Source organism: Cetorhinus maximus, chromosome 17 (assembly GCF_964194155.1).
Source record: "Cetorhinus maximus chromosome 17, sCetMax3.hap1.1, whole genome shotgun sequence".
Classification (NCBI taxonomy): domain Eukaryota; kingdom Metazoa; phylum Chordata; class Chondrichthyes; order Lamniformes; family Cetorhinidae; genus Cetorhinus; species Cetorhinus maximus.
This window is the reverse complement of record NC_135895.1, coordinates 72,117,425-72,137,278: the sequence shown is the minus strand read 5'-3', so window position 1 is coordinate 72,137,278 and position 19,854 is coordinate 72,117,425. Positions and strand designations below refer to the sequence as shown.

Below are 19,854 nucleotides of genomic sequence, written 5' to 3'. Positions count from 1 at the left end.
GGGGTCATAGAGTTGACAGTGATACATTAGCATGCATAAAGGATTAGTTAATGGACAGAAAGCAGAGAGTAGGGATCAAGAGGGCATTTATAAGATGGCAGACTGTGATGAGTGGAGTGCCACAAGGGTCAGTGCTGGCATGTCAGCTAGTTACAATCAATATTAATGACTTAGATGTAAATACAGAATGTAGTGTATCTAAATTTGCTGATGATACCAAGCTAAGTGGAAAGGTCAGCTGTGGGGAGGACACAGAGAGGCTGTAAAGAGATATAGTCAGGTTAGGTGAGTAAGCAACAAGATGGCAGATGGGGGATAATATGGGGAAGTGTGAAGTTATCCATTTTGGTCATATGAATAGAGAAGCAGGATTTTTGTTAAAAGGTGAGAAACTTGGGTGGACTCGTAAGGAACACAGGAAGTTAGTACGTAGGTACAGCAAGGAATTAGGAAGGCAAATGGTATGTTGGTCTTTATTGCTCGTGAATTGGAGTACAAGAATAAAGAAGACTTGCTACAATTGTACAGGGTTTTGGTGAGACCACATCTGGAGTACTGTGCAGTTTTGGTCTCCATATCTAAGGGAGGGTATACTTGCATTACAGGTGTTGTAAGGCATTGACGAAGGTCAGTAGGTCTTATTAAGGTATACATAGTCTTAGGTAGTTCAACAGTAAGTACTAATTAACTATTAGAAACTATATAACAGATACAGCAAAGGTCCAAACTAGGAGCTCTCTCCATGCTTGATTCTTCACACGGCTCTGTCCAACACTACACTGACCCCTAGGTGCGGGTCGTGTGTTCTCTTACATCACTGTGTGGGTGATACTGTACTCAGTGCCATGTTAGCCCTTTATGTGCCAGACCTTTATACTACAGGAGTAAGTACAGTAAAGGTTCATTAGATTGGTCCCTGGGATGAGGCAGTTGTCCTGAGAGGCTGAGTATTGTGGGCCTATATTATCCAGAGTTAAAAAGAATGAGAGGCGATCTCATCTCTAGAACACAGGGGCACAGTCTAAAGGCAAGTCATTTAGGATGGAGATGAGGAGAAATTTCTTCATTAAGGGGGTTGTGAATCTTTGGAGTTCTCTATCCCAGAGGACTGTGGATGCTCCATCATTGAATATATTTATGACTGGGAGAGAGGGATTTTAGTCTCTCAGGAAACCGAGGGATATGGGAAATGTGAGGGGGAGTGGAGTTGAGGCCAAACATCAGCCATGATGGTATTGGATGGCGGAGCAGGCATGGATGTGCCATGTGGCCTACTCCTGCTCCCCTTTCCTAATGTTCTTACCATCATTATCATCAGTCTCTCCATCGTTACCACGGTCATCATCTCACACTGTCTGAGGGAAAGCCAGTGAGGGACCAGTGCCAGACACATAGAGGTAAAACCAGGCAGGGAGTCAGAGTGCACACACTTGTAAAACAGGGAAAAAGGATGATAGTGTGTCATTGCTGGAAAGCAGTAAGTGATTGGTTGGTAAGTATTTCTCCTTTTCTTTTTCTAGGACATTATAGATCATGGATGGGTATCTGAGACCCGTTTGCAATTCCTGTGCCATGTGGGAATTTCAGGACGCTTCACGTATCTTGGGTGATGACGTGTGTAGGAAGTTCCAGCTCGAGCTCAGGGTTTCCCAGTTTGAGGGGTGGCTGGAGTCACTGCTGAGGGAGGATGAGAGTTTCCTGGATCTCATAAACATTGAGAGTTCAGGGTAGTGGATGGATGGCCAACAGGGAGAATAGGAAGAGGCAGGAAGTGTGGGAATCGTTGAGATGTGTGTCAGTCTCATACTAATACTCAGCACTGAGACTGTTGACACCTTGAAGGAGTGCAGCCCAGACCGTGGCCCCTGGCCCCAGTGGGCAAGGGACTCTACAGGAGGGAACATCAAGGAGTAGAAATGGGAGATTGTACTAGCATATTCCATAATGGGGGAACACACAGGCATTTCTGTAACCAGCATCATAAGTCCCTTAGTGTGTTGTCTTCCTGGTGCTAGGGTAAAGGACATCACGGAGCGAGTACAGAACATTCTGCAGGGGGAAGGCAGTGTGTGGTGCACATTGGTACCAATGCCACTGAGAGGTCAGATGTTGAGGTCCTATGGTTAGATTTTCAGGAGCTGGGGAGGAAGTTAAAAGGTAGAACCTCAAGGGCAGTAATCTCTGGATTACTCTCAGTGCCACACGCTAGTGAGATTAAAAATAGAGCGATAGAGAGGATCAATGTGTGGCTTGAAGGATAATGCAGGAGGGGGGGCTTCAGATTCTCAGGGCATTTTGGTCAGTTTTGTAGAAGGAGGAACCTATTCAAAAAGGACAGGTTGCATTTGGACAAGACTGAGACCAATGTCCTTGTGGGGAGGTGTTGATTGTGGAGGGTTTAAATTAAATTGGCAGGGGGATGCGTGCTAGCCTATAGAAGTAGAAAAGTGGGCTATGGTGTATAAAGGAATGAGGGTGTTGGACAGTACTAGAGAAGGCAGTAGTACATATTTGATAGGAGTGGAGTTAGAAGGACTATGACATATACAAAGACAGGATTGCAATGCATGTATGTAAATGCACACTGTGTGGTGAATGAAGTTACTGAGCTACAGTCACAAAGAGCTGTGTGGGAATATGATTTTGTTACAATAATGGAAATGTGGTGAAAATGGTGAGGGCTGTGTGCTCAATATTCAAGGCAATAAAGTGTTCTGAAAAAAATAGGGAGAGAAAAGGGAGCTGGGGTGACAGTACTGATTGGGGAAGAGATTGTCATGTTGAAAAGAGGGGATGTCCGTGAGGGGGAAAAGACAGAATCCATTTGGTTAGAGTTCAGAAGCAAAAAGGGGATGATCACATGACTGGGGGTATTCTATAGACTCCAAATAGTGAGAGAGAGATAGAGGAACAAATCTGCAGGGAAATGGCAGAGATGGGCAAGAACTATAGAGTGGTGAAATTGGGGATTTTAATTACCCAAATATCGATTGGGATAATATGAGAGTAAAGGGTAGGGAGGGAGATGAATTTCTGAAATGTGTTCAGGAGAATTTCCTTGATCAGTGTGTTCTCAGTCCAACTAGAAAGGAGGTATTGCTGGACCTGGTGCTGGGAATGAGGTGGGCCAAGGGACCAAGTCACTGTGGGGGAGCATTTGGGTAACAGTGATCATTGTACCATTGTAATGGAGAAGAGCGAGCAACAATCTAAAGTAGATGGTCTAAATGGTAAAAGAGCTCATTTCAATGGGAGAAGAAGGGATAAAGCCAGAGTACCATAGAAGCAAAGACTGACAGGAAAATCTATAACAGAACAATGGGGGGTCTTTAAGGAGGAGATGTTTCAGATACAGGCTAGGTATATTTCAAAAAGGGTGAAAGGGAGGGGAACCAAAGCTAGGGATCCTTGGATGTCGAGGGAGATAGACAATATGATGAAACAAAAAAAGGAGTGTGTGATGCATGTCAGGCGAATTCTTCAAGTAAGAACCAGGTCAAATACAATAGGTAGAGAGGGGAAGTGAAGAGGAAATTAGCCTGGAAAAGAAACAGAGTTTGAGAATAGAATGGCAGTCAACATAAAAGGGAATCCAAAAATCTTCTACCAGCATGTAAATAGTAAGTGGGTAGTAAGAGGTGGAGTGGGTATGATGAGGGACAGAGAGGGTGAGATGTGATAAGAGGTGCAGGGCTAGGATAGAATAATTAATATGTTCTTTGTATCAGTGTTTACTAAGGAAGAGGAATCTATAAAAATATTTGTAGCAGAGAAAGTGGAGGCAATGGGTAGTGTGAAAATCGAGAGGGAGGCGATATCGGGAAGGCTGGATATGCTTAGAATGGATATGTCACCTGGTCCAGATGGCTTACATCCCACATTGTTAAAGGAAGTGGGAGTGGATATAGTGGGAGGGATTGTTATAATCTTCCAGTCTTACCTAGACACAGGGGAGATGCAGTGTCCTGGGTCTGGATACAGGGGAGAGGCAGTGTCCTGGGTCTGGGTACAAGGGTGACGCAGTGTCCTGGGTCTGGGTACAGGGGAGACGCAGTGTCCTGGATCTGGGTAAAGGGGAGACGCAGTGTCCTGGGTCTGGGTACGAGGGAGACGCAGTGTCCTGGGTCTGGGTACGAGGGAGATGCAGTGTCTTGGGTCTGGGTAGAGGGGAGAAGCACTGTCCTGGGTCTTGGTATGAGAGAGACGCAGTGTCCTGGGACTGGGTACGAGGGAGAAGCGGTGTCCTGGGTCTGGGTACGGGGGGGACGCAGTGTCCTGGGTCTGGGTATGGGGGGAGACGCAGTGTCCTGGGTCTGGGTACAGGGGAGACGCAGTGTCCAGGGTCTGGGTATGAGGGAGATGCAGTGTCCTGGGTCTGGGTACAGGGGAGACGGAGTGTCCTGGGTCTGGGTACAGGGGAGATGCAGGGTCCAGGGTCTGGGTACGGGCGGGACGGAGTGTCCTGGGTCTGGGTATGGGGGGAGAAGCGGTGTCCTGGTTCTGGGTACAGGGGAAACGCAGTGTCCTGAGTCCAGGTATGACGGAGACGCAGTGTCCTTGGTCTGGGTGCAGGGGAGACGTAGTATCCTGGGTCTGCGTACAGGGGAGACACAGTGTCCTGGGTCTGGGTACAGGGGAGACACAGTGTCCTGGGTCTGGGTACAGGGGTGATGCAGTGTTCTGGTTCTGGGTACAGGGGAGACGCAGTGCCCTTGGTCTGGGTACGGGGGATACGCAGAGTCCTGGGTCTGGGTACAGGGGAGGCGCAGTGTCCTGGGTCTGGGAACAGGGGAAATGCAATGTCCTGAGTCTGAGTACGAGGGGGACGCAGTGTCCTGGGTCTGGGTAGGAGGGAGACGCAGTGTCCTGTGTCTGTGTACAGGGGAGACCCGGTGTCCTTTGTCTGGGTACAGGGGAGACGCAGTATCCTGGGTCTGGGTATGAGGGAGACACAGTGTAATGGGTCTCGGTATGAGGGAGACGCACATTCCTGGGTCTGGGTACGAGGGAGATGCAGTGTAATGGGTCTGGGTACGAGGGGGACGCAGTGTCCTGGGTCTGGGTACGAGGGAGACGCTGTGTCCTGGGTCTGCGTATGACAGAGATGCAGTTTCCTGGGTCTGGGTACAGGGGACACAAGGTGTACTGTGTCTGCGAACAGGGGCGACGCAGTATCCTGGGTCTGGGTATGAGGGAGACGCAATGTAATGGGTCTCAGTATGAGGAAGACGCACGTTCCTGGTTATGGATACGAGGGAGACGCAGTGTCCTGAGTCTGGGTACAGGAGTGACTTAGTGTCCTGTGTCTGGGTAAAGGGGAGACGCAGTATCATGGGTTTGGGTATGAGGGAGAGGCAACGTAATGGGTCTCGGTATGATAGAGACGCGCGTTCCTCGGTCTGGGTACAGGGTAGACACAGTGTCCGGGGTCTGGGTACGAGGGAGATGCTGTGTACTGGGTCTGCGTATGACAGAGACGCAGTTTCCTGGGCCTGGGTGCAGGGGAGAGGCATTGTCCTGGGTCTGGGTAAGAGGGAGACGCAGTGTCCTTGGTCTGGTTACGAGGGAGACGCAGTGCCCTGGGTCTGGGTACGAGGTAGACGAACTGGCCTGGGTCTTGGTACTAGGGAGACGCAGGGACCTGGGTCAGGGTACAGTGGAGACACAGTGTTCTGGGTCTGGGTACGAGGGAGACGCAGTGTCCTGGGCCTGGGTTCGAGGAACACACAGTGTCCTGGGTCTGTTACAGGGGAGATGCAGTGTCCTGGGTCTGGGTACAGGGGAGATGTGGTGTCCTGGGATTGGGAACTGGGGGACGCAGTGTCCTGGGTCTGGGTATGACGGAGATGCAGTGTCCTGGGTCTGGGTACGAGGGAGACGCAGTGTCCTGGGTCTGGGTTCGAGGAACACACAGTGTCCTGGGTCTGTTACAGGGGAGATGCAGTGTCCTGGGTCTGGGTACAGGGGAGATGTGGTGTCCTGGGATTGGGAACTGGGGGACGCAGTGTCCTGGGTCTGGGTATGACGGAGATGCAGTGTCCTGGGTCTGGGTACGAGGGAGACGCAGTGTCCTGGGTCTGGGTACGGGCTAGATACAGTGTCCTGGGTCTGGCTACAGGGGAGACCCAGTGTCCTGGGTTTGGGTACAGGGGAGTCGCTGTGTCCTGGGCCTGGGTACAGGCAAGACGCAGTGTCCTGCATCTGGATGCAGGGGAGACGCAGTGTCCTGGGTCTGGGTACGAGGGAGACACAGTGTCCTGGGTCTGGGTACGAGGGAGATGCAGTGTCCTGTGTCTGATTATGAGGGAGACGCAATGTCCTGGGTCAGGGTATGACGGAGACGCATTGTCCAGGGTCTGGGTATGACGGAGACGCAGTGTCCTGGGTCTGGGTACGGGGGAGACACAGTTTCATGTGTCTGGGTACAGGGGAGTCGCTGTGTCCTGGGTATGGGAACAGGCGAGATGCAGTGTCTTGAGTCTGGGTGCAGGGGAGATGCAGCGTCCTGCATCTGGGTACAAGGGAGACGAAGTGTCCTGGGTCTGGGTATGAGGGAGAGGCAGATTCCTGAGTCTGGGTATAGGGGAGATGCAGTGTTCTGGGTCTGCTACAGGGGAGACGCAGTGTCCTGGGTCTGGGTACAGGGGAGACGCAGTGTCCTGGGTGTGGGTACTGGGCAGGTGCAGTATCCTGGGTCTGGGTACAGGGGAGACGCAGTGTCCTGGGTCTGGGTACAGGGGAGACGCAGCATCCTGGGTCTGGGTAAGAGGGAGACGCAGTGTAATGGGTCTCGGTATGAGGGAGACGCACGTTCCTGGGTCTGGGTACGAGGGAGACGCAGTGTAATGGGTCTGGGTGCGAGGGAGACACAGGTTCTTGGGTCTGGGTATGAGGGAGACTCAGTGTCCTGGGTCTGGGTTCAGGGTAGATGCAGTGTCCTGGGTCTGGGTACGAGGGAGACGCTGTGTACTGGGTCTGCGTATGACAGAGACGCAGTTTCCTGGGTCTGCGTATGACAGAGACGCAGTTTCCTGGGTCTGGGTATGATGGAGACGCATTGTCCTGGGTCTGGTTACGAGGGAGACGCAGTGTCCTGGGTCAGGGTACAGTGGAGACGCAGTGTTCTGGGTCTGGGTACGAGGGAGACACAGTGTCCTGGGCCTGGGTACGAGGGAGACGCAGTGTCCTGGGTCTGGGTACAGGGGAGACGCAGTGTCCTGGGTCTGGGTACATGGGAGACGCAGTGTCGTGGGTCTGGATACAGGGGTGACGAAGTGTCCTGCGTCTGGTTATGAGGGAAACGCAGTGTCCTGGGTCTGGTTATGAGGGAAACGCAGTGTCCTGGGTCTGGGTAGGAGGGAGACGCAGTGTCCTGGGTCTGGGTACAGGGGAGACGCAGTGTCCTGGGTCTGGGTACAGGGCAGATGCAGTATCCTGGGTCTGGGTACAGGGAAGATGCAGTGTCCTGGTTCTGGGTACAGGGAAGACGCAGTGTCCTGGGTGTGGGTACTGGGCAGGTGCAGTATCCTGGGTCTGGGTACAGGGGAGACGTACTGTCCTGGTTCTGGGTACAGGGGAGACGCAGTGTCCTGGGTCTGGGTACAGGGGAGACGCAGTGTCCTGCGTCTGGTTATGAGGGAGACGCAGTGTCCTGGGTCTGGGAATGAGGTAGACGCAGTGTAATGGGTCTGGGTAGGAGGGTAGACGCAGTGTCCTGGGCCTGGGTAGGAGGGAGACGCAGTGTCCTGGGTCTGTGTACAGGGAAGACGCAGTATCTTGGTCTGCGTACAGGGGAGACGCAGTGTCCTGGGACTGGGTACAGGGGAGACACAGTGTCCTGGTTCTGTGTACAGGGTAGACACAGTGTCCTGGTTCTGGGTACAGGGGAGACACAGTGTCCTGGGTTTGGGTACAGGGGAGACGCAGTGTCCTGCGTCTGGTAATGAGGGAGACGCTGTGTCCTGGGTCTGGGTAGGAGGGAGACGCAGTGTCCTGGGTCTGGGTACAGGGGACACTCAGTGTCCTGGGTCTGGGTACAGGGGACACTCAGTGTCCTGGGTCTGGGTACAGGGGACACTCAGTGTCCTGGGTCTGGGTACAGGGGACACCCAGTGTCCTGGGTCTGGGTACAGGGGACCCCCCACTAACCACGCACTGGATACTGAGCCCCCTTGAACTACACATGGTGTATACTGACCCACCCACCAACTACACACTGGACACTGACCCCTCACTAACTACACGCTGTGAACTGACCCCTCACTAAATACACGCTGTATTTTTACCCCGCACTAACTACACACTGTGTACTGACCCCTCACTAACTACACGCTGTTCACTGACCCCCCAACTAACTACACGCTGTATACTGATCCCCCACTAACTACACACTGTATACTGACCCCCCACTAACTACACGCTGTAAACTGATCCCCCCCACTAACTACACACTGTATACTGACCCCTCACTAACTACACACTGGACACTGATCCCTCACTGTCTACACACTGGACACTGACCCCTCACTAACTACACGCTGGTCACTGACCCATCACTAACTATACACTGGACACTGACCCCTCACTAACTAGACACTGTATACTGACCCCCCACTAACTACACACTGGACACAGACCCCCACTGCCTATACACTCTATACTGACCCCCCACTAACTACACGCTATATACTGATCCCCCACTAACTACACACTGTATACTGACCCCCCACTAACTACACGCTGTAAACTGATCCCCCCCACTAACTACACACTGTATACTGACCCCTCACTAACTACACACTGGACACTGATCCCTCACTGTCTACACACTGGACACTGACCCCTCACTAACTACACGCTGGTCACTGACCCATCACTAACTATACACTGGACACTGACCCCTCACTAACTAGACACTGTATACTGACCCCCCACTAACTACACACTGGACACAGACCCCGACTGCCTATACACTCTATACTGACCCCCCACTAACTACATGCTATATACTGACACCCCACTAACTACACACTGTATACTGACCACCACTAACTACAAACTTTATACTGACCTCTCACTAACTTCATGCTGTATACTGACCCCCCACGAACTACAAACTGTATAATGACCTCCCCACTAACTACACACTGTATACTGACGCCCAACTAACTGCAGACTGTATACTGACCCCCCACTAACTACACACTGGACACTGACCCCCCACTAACTACACACTGGACACTGACCCCCCACTAACTACACGCTATATACAGACCCCCCACCAACTACACACTGTATACTGACCCCTCACTAACAACACACTGTATACTGACCCCTCACTAACTACACACTGTATACTGACCCCCCCACTAACTACACATTGTCACTGACCCCCCACTAATTACACACCGTATACTGACCCCCCCACTCACTACACACTGTATACTGTCACCCCACTAACTACACACTGTATACTGACCCCCCACCAACTACACACTGTATACTGACACCCCACTAACTACACACTGGACACTGACCACCCAATAACTACACACTGTATACTGACCCCCCCACTAGCTATACATTGTATACTGACCCCAACTGACTACACACTGTATACTGACCCACCACTAACTACACGCTGTATACTGACCCCTCACTAACTACACGCTGTATACTGAACCCTCACCAACTACACGCTGTATACTGAACTCCCACGAACTACAGACTGTATACTGACCACTCACTAACTACACGCTGGACACTGAACCCTCACTGTCTACACACTGGACACTGACCCCCACTACCTACACACTCTATACTGACCCCCCACTAACTACATGCTATATACTGATCCCCGTCCACTAACTACATGCTGGACACTGATCCCTCACTAACTACACACTGGACACTGACCCCCCACTAACTACACACTGTATACTGACCTCTCACTAACTACATGCTATGTACTGATCCCCGTCCACTAACTACACGCTGGACACTGATCCCTCACTAACTACACACTGGACACTGACCCCCCACTAACAACACACTGTATACTGACGCCCCACTAACTGCACACTGTATACTGACACCCCACTAATTGCACACTGTATACTGACCCCCCACTAGCTACACGCTATATACTGACCCTCTCCCACTAACTACACGCTGGACACTGATCCCCCACTAACTACACACTGTATACTGACCACCACTAACTACAAATTTTATACTGACCTCTCACTAACTTCATGCTGTATACTGACCCCCCACGAACTACACACTGTATAATGACCTCCCCACTAACTACACACACTGTATACTGACCCCCCAGTAACTATACACTGGACACTGACTCCCCACTAACTACGCACTAGACACTGATCCCTCACTAAATACACACTGGACACTGAACTCCCAATACCTCCAGACTGTATACTGACCCCCCCACTAACTACACGCTGTATACTGACCCCTCACTAACAACACACTGTATACTTACTCCTCACTAACTACACACTGTATATTGACCCCCCACCAACTACACACTGTATACTGACCCCCCCACTAACTTCACGCTGGACACTTACCCCCCACTAACTACACACTGCATACTGACCCCCCACTAACTACACGTTGTCACTGACCCCCCACTAATTACACACTGTATACTGACCCCCCCACTAACTACACACTGTATACTGACACCCCACTAACTACACACTGGACACTAACCCCGCACTAACTACACACTGTATACTGACCCCTCACTAACCGCAAACGGGACACTGACCCCCCACTAACTAAAGGCTGGACACTGATCCCTCACTAACTACACACTGGACACTGACCCCTCATTAACTGCGCACTGTATACTGACCCCCACTAACTACACGCTGTACACTGACCCCTCACTAACTACACGCTGTATACTGACCCCTCACTATCTACACGCTGTATACTGACCCCCCCAACTAACTACACACTGGACACTGACCCCCTCACTAACTACACACTGGACACCGACCCCCCACTTACTACGCACTGGACACTGATCCCTCACTAACTACACACTGGACATTGACCCCCCACTAACTACACACTGGACACTGACCCCAACTAACTACACGCTGTTTACTGACCCCCTCACTAACTACACGCTGGACACTGATCCCTCACTAACTACACACTGAACACTGACCCCCCACTAACTACACACTGGACACTGACCCCCACTAACTACACGCTGTTTACTGACCCCCTCACTAACTACACGCTGAACACTGATCCCTCACTAACTACACACTGGACACTGACCCCTCACTAACTACGCACTGGACACTGATTCCCTCACTAACTACACACTTTTTACTGACCCCCTCACTAAGTACACACTGGACACTGACCCCTCACTAACTACACACTTTTTACTGACCCCCTCACTAACTACACACTGGACACTGACCCCTCATTAACTACACGCTGTATACTGACCCCCCACTAACTACACACTGCATACTGACCCCCCACTAACTACATGCTGGACACTGACCCCCCCACTAACTACACACTGTATACTGACCCCCCCACTAACTACACACTGTATACTGACCCCCCACTAACTACACGCTGTATACTGACCCCCAACTAACTACACGCTGTACACTGACCCCTCACTAACTACACACTGTATACTCACCCCCCACTAACTACATGCTGTATATTGACCCCCCACTAACTACACACTGTATACTGACCCCTCATTAACTACACACTGTATACTGACCCCCCCACTAACTACACACTGTATACTGACCCCCCACTAACACTTCGCTGTAAACTGACCTCGCACTAACTATACGCTGGACACTGATCCCTCACTGTCTACACACTGGAAACTGGCCCCTCACTAACTACATGCTGTATACTGACCCCTGACTTACTACATACTAGACACTGGCCCCCCACTAACTACGTGCTAGACACTGACCCCTCACTAATGACACACTGGGCGCTGACCCCTCATTAACCGTTAACTGGACACTGGCCCCCTCTAACTACAGGCTGGACACTGATCCCTTACTAACTACACACTGGACACTGAACCCTCACTAACTACATACTGGACACTGACCCCTCACTAACTACACACTGGACACTGACCCCTCACTAACTACATACTGGACACTGACCCCTCACTAACTACATACTGGACACTGACCCCCACTAACTACACACTGGACATTGACCCCCACTAACTACACACTGGACACTGACCCCTCACTGGCACTGGGTCCTCATTATGGAACAATGTCCCTTCAGTATTTGTACTGTATATTTTTACCGCTTACTCTCTATGCTGAGCAATCAGCACCCTCACCAATATTGGCAAACAAAGGTTTTAATCCAGACTGCAGGTCCTTACCTCTCGCCCTCCTACAGGGTTCAAAGATAATATCCCTTCCCATTGTCCAGGGTGAGGTTTGAGAAACAGATCGATGATGCTGACTTGAATCGATGCAACTGTCTAACAGTGAATCAGTCGAGATGCTGGATGATGTTTTAAGTGAACAGAGAGCCAGGCTGTCTTGCCAGCACTCATTTACTAACCTGTCTGAATGGTGTTTGAGATGAGCTGACTCTCAGAGAGGCCACGCACGGTGTTTAAATTCACCTCATACTCAGTTGCTGGCTGCAGTTCAGTCAGTGTGTATTCGGTAAGGTAGGATTCAATCGTCACACTCTCAACTGAACCTGAAATGCAGAGGTACAGGAAGGGATACTGGTCAGTCAACAGGGAGCTCCAGTAACACTAAGAATTAACACGACCAATGTAGTAAATACCAGCAAATCACCCAATGCGCGCACAACCCGCCCACCGAGTGTTACAGTAAGTCATTGATTTTTCCACGTCTTTCCCTGTATCACTTCAGTTTCAGCAGCTTCCTAAACATATTGGAGACCGCCATACCTTAACCCCAGCCAAGTCATTTCCCAATAAGAAATCAATTCCCCCAATAGGTAAGTTATGAACAGCACCAACAATTACAGCATCAGTAATGAAAGCACATTTTAACTTAACTCTCCATAAAGGAATGGATAAACAATTTCCATCAATCACATGTCAGTCTTTTATCTGGGAACTTACAGGAGAGAAATTCCTGTCACCTGCCAACAGCAGCGACTGTGTTGAATTTGCTGCCTGATCAGACAGGGTTGAGGATGCTTCACATTAATAAGGAAGCGTTGATACTTTCCTGTACCTTAATCCACCTTAGCAACAAACACAAGAGAAGGGCTAACTCACTGGAACAGTATTTTCTGGAGGAGCATTATTACCCTAAAAATGTTACAGTTTTGCTTTTAAACTTCCAGCTTTCAGTCTTCACATGTGTTTTTTAATTACAAAGATAACCTGTTGGTCCTTGTGAATCAAACTTATCTTCCAGACAATGGAAGAAGAGTCTGACAAAGAGTCATACGGACATGAAACATTAACTCTCTTTCTCTCTCCACAGATGCTGCTGAGTTTTTTCAGCATTGTCTGTATTTATTTCAGATTGCCAGCATCTGCAGTATTTTATTGTATCTTCCAGATTGTCTCTCTCATTACTCAGAGGAATGCCTGTTTCACCCCAGACCATTTTCCTCACGATGAACAGGTTCCTGATCTCTCCAGTGTCTCTGTAAGGACCCAAACAAAAGTCTGTGATTGGCGAACACGCTCCACACATTGGCATAGTGGGATTGTTGCTGGACAATTAATCCAGAGGTCCGGGTAATGCTCTGGGGACCCGGGCTCGAATCCTGCCAATAAAAATATGGAATTAAAAGTCTAATGATGACCATGAAACCATTGTCAATTGTTGTAAAGACCCATCTGGTTCATTAATGTCCTTTAGGGAAGGAAATCTGCCACCTTACCTGGTCTGGCCTACATGTGACTCCAGACCCACAGCAACGTGGTTGACTCTTAAATGCCTCTGAAATGGCCCAGCAAGCTACTCAGTTGTAACAAACCGCCACAAAGTCTCAAAAAAGGAATGAAACCAGATGGACCACCCGGCATCGACCTCGGAAATGACAATCGCAAACTCAGCCCTGTCGACCCTGCAAAGTCCTCCTTACTAACATCTGGGGGCTAGTGCCAAAATTGGGAGAGCTGTCTCACAGACTAGTCAAGCAACAGCCTGACATAGGCATCCTCACGGAATTATACCTTATAGATAATGTCCCAGGCACCACCATCACCATCCCTGGGTATGTCCTGTCCCACCAGCAGGACAGCCCCAGCAGAGGTGGCGACACAGTGGTATACAGTCAGGAGGGAGTTGCCCTGGAAGTCCTCAACATCGAATCTGGATCCCATGAAGTCTCATGGCATCAGGTCAAACATGGGCAAGGAAACCTCCTGCTGATTACCACGTACCGCCCTTCCTCAGATAATGAATCAGTGCCCCTCCATGTTGAACACCACTTGGAGGAAGCACTGAGGGTGGAAAGGGTGCAGAATGTTCTCTGGATGGGGGACTTCAATGTCCATCACCAAGAGTGGCTCGGTAGCACCACTACTGACCAAGCTGGCCGAGTCCTAAATGACATAACTGCTAGACTGGGTCTGCGGCAGGTGGTGAGGGAACTAACAAGAGGGAAAAACAGACTTGACCTCATCCTCACCAACCTGCCTGCCGCAGATGCATCTGTCCATGACAGTATCAGTAGGAGTGACCACCGCACAGTCATTGTGGAGGTGAAGTCCCATCTTCCCATTGAGGAAACCCTCCATCAGGTTGTGTGGCACTACCACCATGCTAAATGGGATAGATTTCAAACAGATGTAGCAACTCAAGACTGGGCATCCATGAGGCCATCAGCAGCAGGGGAATTGTACTTGAACACAATCTGTAACCTCATGGCCCAGCATATCTCCCACTCTACCATTACCATCAAGCCAGGGGATCAACCCTGGTTCAATGAAGAGTGCAGGAGAACATGCCAGGAGCAGCACCAGGCATACCTAAAAATGAGGTGTCATCCTGGTGAAGCTATAAAGCAGGACTACTTGTGTGCCAAATAGCATAAGCAGCAAGGGACAGGCAGAGCTAAGCGATCCCACAACCAACGGATCAGATCTAAGCTCTGCAGTCCTGCCACATCCAGTCGGGAATGGTGATGGACAATTAAACAATTCACTGGAGGAGGAGGCTCCACAAATATCCCCATCCTCAATGATGGAGGAGCCCAGCACATCATTGTTAAAGATAAGGCTGAAGCATTCATCACAATCTTCAGCCAGAAGTGCCGAGTGTATGATCCATCTCAGCCTTCTCCGGAGGTCCCCAGCATCGCAGATGCAAGTCTTCAGCCAATTTGATTCACCCCATGTGATATCAAGAAACGGCTGAAGGCATTGGATACTGCAAAGGCTATGGACCCTGACAATATTACAGCAATAGTGCTGAAGACTTGCACTCCAGAACTTGCCACGCCTCTAGCCAAGCTGTTCCAGTACAGCTACAACACTGGCATCTACCCGGCTATATGTAAAATTACCCAGGTATGTCCTGTACACAAAAAGCAGGACAAATCCAACTGGGCCAATTACTACCCCATCAGTCTACTCTCGATCATCAGTAAATTGATAGAAGGGGTCATCAACTGTGCTATCAAGCGGCACTTGCTTAGCAATAACCTGCTCACTGATACCTAGTATGGGTTGTACTAAGGCCACTCAGCTCCTGACCTCATTACAGCCTTGGTTCAAACATGGATAAAAGAGCTGAACTCCCGAGGGGAGGTGAGATTGACTGCTCTTGGCATCATGACAGCATTTGATTGAGTGTGGCATCAAGGAGCCCAAGCAAAACTGGAGTCAATGGGAATCAAAGGGAATCTCATTAAAATTATCAGGATCAGGGGTAAACTCTCTGCTGGTTGGAGTCATACCTAGCTCAAAGGAAGATGGCTGTGGTTGTTGGAGGTCAATCATCTCAGTCCCAGGACAGCACTGCAGGAGTTCCTCAGGGTAGTGTCCTCGGCCCAACCATCTTCAGCTGCTTCATCAATGACCTTCCTTCCATCATAAGGTCAGAAGTGGGGATGTTCGCTGATGATTGCACAATGTTCAGCACCATTCATGACTCTTCAGATACTGAAGCAGTCCATGTCCAAATGCAGCAAGACCTGGACAATGGCAAATAATATTCACACCACACAAGTGCCGGCAATGACCATCTCCAACAAAAGAGAATCCAACCATTGCCCCTTGATGTTCAATGGCATTACCATCACTGAATCCCCCACTATCAACATCCTGGGGGTGACCATTGACCAGAAACTGAACTGGACTAGCGATATAAATACTGTGGCTCCAAGAGCAGGTCAGAGGCTAGGAATCCAGTAATGAGTAACACACCTCCTGACTCCCCAAAGCCTGTCCACCATCTACAAGGCACAAGTCAGGAGAGTGATGGAATACTCTCCAGTTGCCTGGATGAGTGCAGCTCCCACAACACTCAAGAAGCTTGACACCATCCAGGACAAAGCAGCCCACTTGATTGGCACCACACCCACCCTCACCTTCCACCACCGACGCACAGTAGCAGCAGTGCGTACCATCTACAAGATGCACTAAAGGAACTCCACAAGGCTCCTTAGACAGTACCTTCCAAACCCACAAACACTACCACCTAGAAGGACAAGGGCAGCAAATAGATGGGAACACCATGACTGAGAAGTTCCCCTCCAAACTACAACATCCTGACTTGGAAATATATCGCCGTTCCTTAACTGTCGCTGAGTCAGAATCCTGGAATTCCCTTCCGAACAGCACTGTGGATGTACCTACACCACAGCGATTCAAAAAGGCAGCTCACCACCACCTTCTCAAGGGCAACTAGGGATGGGCAATAAATTCTGGCCCAGCCAGCGAAGCCCACATCCCGTGAATGAATCTTTAAAAAGTGTACACAGCGTACACACCCCACACAGGGTACACAAGGGGGCTACGAGAAATCTTTATAAAACATTGGTTCGGTCTGAGAATGCAATGGGGTCCGAGTCTGGCCTGCCTGCTGAAACCTCCTCGATTTCACACATTAACAGTACCCCCCAGGTGCCAGGTCCAATTCAGGATGGTGGCTGGGTTCTGAATGCACGAGTCTAGAACCAGAGGAAACAATTTCAAAATAAGGGAGAAGCCACTTCGGACCGAGGAGAGATTTCTTTACTCAGAGGGTTGTGAAGCTTTGGAATTCTCTACCCCAGAGGGCTGTGGAAGCTCTGTCATCGAGTATGTTTAAGATAGAGATTGATAGATTTCTAAATACCAATGTCTCAAAGGGATATGGGGATAGTGCTGGAAAAAGGCTTTCAAGTGGATGATCAGCCATGATCATATTGAATGGCAGAGCAGGCTCGATGGGCTGAATGGCCTAATCCTGCCCCTATGCTTCTGTGATGGCCAATAAGGAGAGGTTAGGCCCTGCTAATTCAGGAGTGGGGCCATGGGCGAGCTTCAAGATGGAAGCAGCCTCTACAGCTTTCTTCAAATGTTAAAGTGTGTGGAATCCCTCCACAGGTTAGCTGCTGGCTGCAGCTTTGTCACTTTGTCACCTGTGGTTCCCTGAAGGGGCTGGGGGGGAGATTTAAAGGAGGTCTCACAAGTCCCACACCATCTCCAGACAACTGCCAGGCTGTGGCCTCAGCCAGTGGGGGATGGATGGGGGGCATTCACTACCAGCATCACCCATTTACCCGAGTAGGCACGAGTGTCTACTGATGCTTGAAGTTCATTAGATTTTAACTGTAGATTGACCTTTGTTAAATTTGCTTCTACAAGTTTATCATTTGGACATTTCAAGTCCTCAGTCAAGTGTTCTACTTTCTGTGGCTGATTCTCAATTGTTCTCATCAATTCTCATTTTTCATTAGCAAACTCCTCTTTCATAAGTGAAAGTTGGTTTTCTATTTTAATCAGGTTTTCCTTCAATTGCTCATCAGTAGTAAGCATCTCATTTTTAGCCACAGTAATTTTCAGGAGTTGGTTAATATCAGCATGATCAGCTGCCTGCCGCAATACAGTCATTGCCACATTACTGTCTCCAATCGCCAAATCATTACCCAGAATAAAATCTTCCCCTTCAATAAATGATTTAGGAATAATTCGCACCATAACAATTCAATTTACAAAGTGACTTTGTAAGTTTACTTTACACAAAAAAACAGGTTTATAAATTCCATTAATCCTCTCATTAATAGTTTTATGAAGAAAAAAGTATCCAGAACACAAATTGTATCATCAACCACCATCAATGACTGATCTGCCCCTGTACATCTCAAAATTTTAATATGTTTACTTATTTTGTTGGAGGAGTAAGAGAATAGTTCTTCCTTTGAGGCAAAACATCCAGAACCTTGAATAGCCTGACTTCCTTCACCAGTAACCTAATAGTCTAATGATGGCCATGAAACCATTGTCGATTATCGTAAAAACCCATCTGGTTCACTAATGCCCTTTAGGGAAGGAAATCTGCCGTCCTTACTTGGTCTGCCTATGTGTGACTCCAGACCCACAGCAATGTGGTTGACTCTTAAAATGCCTTCTGAACAAGGGCAATTAGGGATGGGCAACAAATGCTAGCCTAGCCAGCAGCGCCCACATCCCATGAACGACCAAAAAAAAGTCAAGAATAATTGTTTGGATCATCCTGAAGCATATCCCCCTTTCCTATCTGTTCTGGGGGAACACATTTCACTTGCACTATTGTTACAGTTTTAACAACCATCTGCCACAGGTCTACCATTTAATCTCCAGCAATCTGCCCGAACATATCCCCAATTGTTACAATGAAAACTCTTGGGCTTCTGAATGTCACTGCCACCCTCAGCACCTTCCTTTCTTCTCTGAGGAGAAATTTCCTGGGAATTCCAAACTGCCCCTTCTCTGCCCTGGCTACTTGCCTTCCTTTCACCTTCCAACTTCCTATCCTGCTCTCTTGCCTGAAATTCTAGTTCCAGCTTCCTCAATGCTCTCTCTTTTTCTTCCCTTTGTCTTTCCCTTTCTTCGTCTTTTGCTTCCAATTCAAGATTTTTCAGTTCGCTTTCATGTTCAAGTTGCTGCATTCACAACTTGATCTTAGCGAACTTAATTGACTCACTCCCTGGAGAATGCAATCTCTGCTATCCTTTCCAGTTTCAAATGCTGTGTTGTTATCTTAACTATGTCTGCATTCCTTGGCCACAAAGGTAATTCTAACTCCAACTTATCCATTAGCTTACTCTTGGTTAATTTTTGTAAACCAATCAGGGTCACCTCATCCATCAGTAAAAAAAAGTATTAGCAACCTCCAAAGCTATTTCAAATTCCAAACCATCTCATACACCTCACAGCAATTGCAATTGCTATGTCCAGTGCCTCTTTGCCTCCATGTACTCATTAAAAGAATTCACAGATCCCACAAATGTTCAAGATTTCCAATCCCCCAAGAGATCCCACCGAATAATGATAATCCCAGGCCAATTATTTTTCCATGTCTGATCACCCACTGTCCATGTTTCAAATCCTGCAAGAGCCCCCACTTTGTTATGATCCTAGCTGATATTACTGCGGGACAAGCCTGATCCCAGAGTGAAAGCTGGCTTGGTAGATCCTAACTTTCCTTTTTTGTTTAGATACATGGAAAGTGGCTACTGAACAGAGTCACAGGAGTCAGCAGATGAACATTTAACAAAAGAATAAAAGATTTATTAAACAAGAAAAGATGAACTATATTATAATACTCCTTCACCCAGAACTATACTTTTATGGATATATACAGATTTGTAAAGAGAATACAAGTTACAAAAGCTATC

At 49.0% G+C, this 19,854-nt stretch overlaps 1 protein-coding gene across 1 annotated transcript in view; it reads right to left on the bottom strand.

Moving 5' to 3' along the window:
* Positions 1-19,854, bottom strand: part of tnr (tenascin R (restrictin, janusin)) — a 484,923-nt gene that overhangs the window by 178,950 nt on the left and 286,119 nt on the right. The window contains exon 13 of the mRNA XM_078561777.1: positions 12,613-12,756. Within this exon, the coding sequence (XP_078417903.1) occupies positions 12,613-12,756 (144 nt within the window). The remainder of the gene's footprint in view (positions 1-12,612; positions 12,757-19,854) is intronic.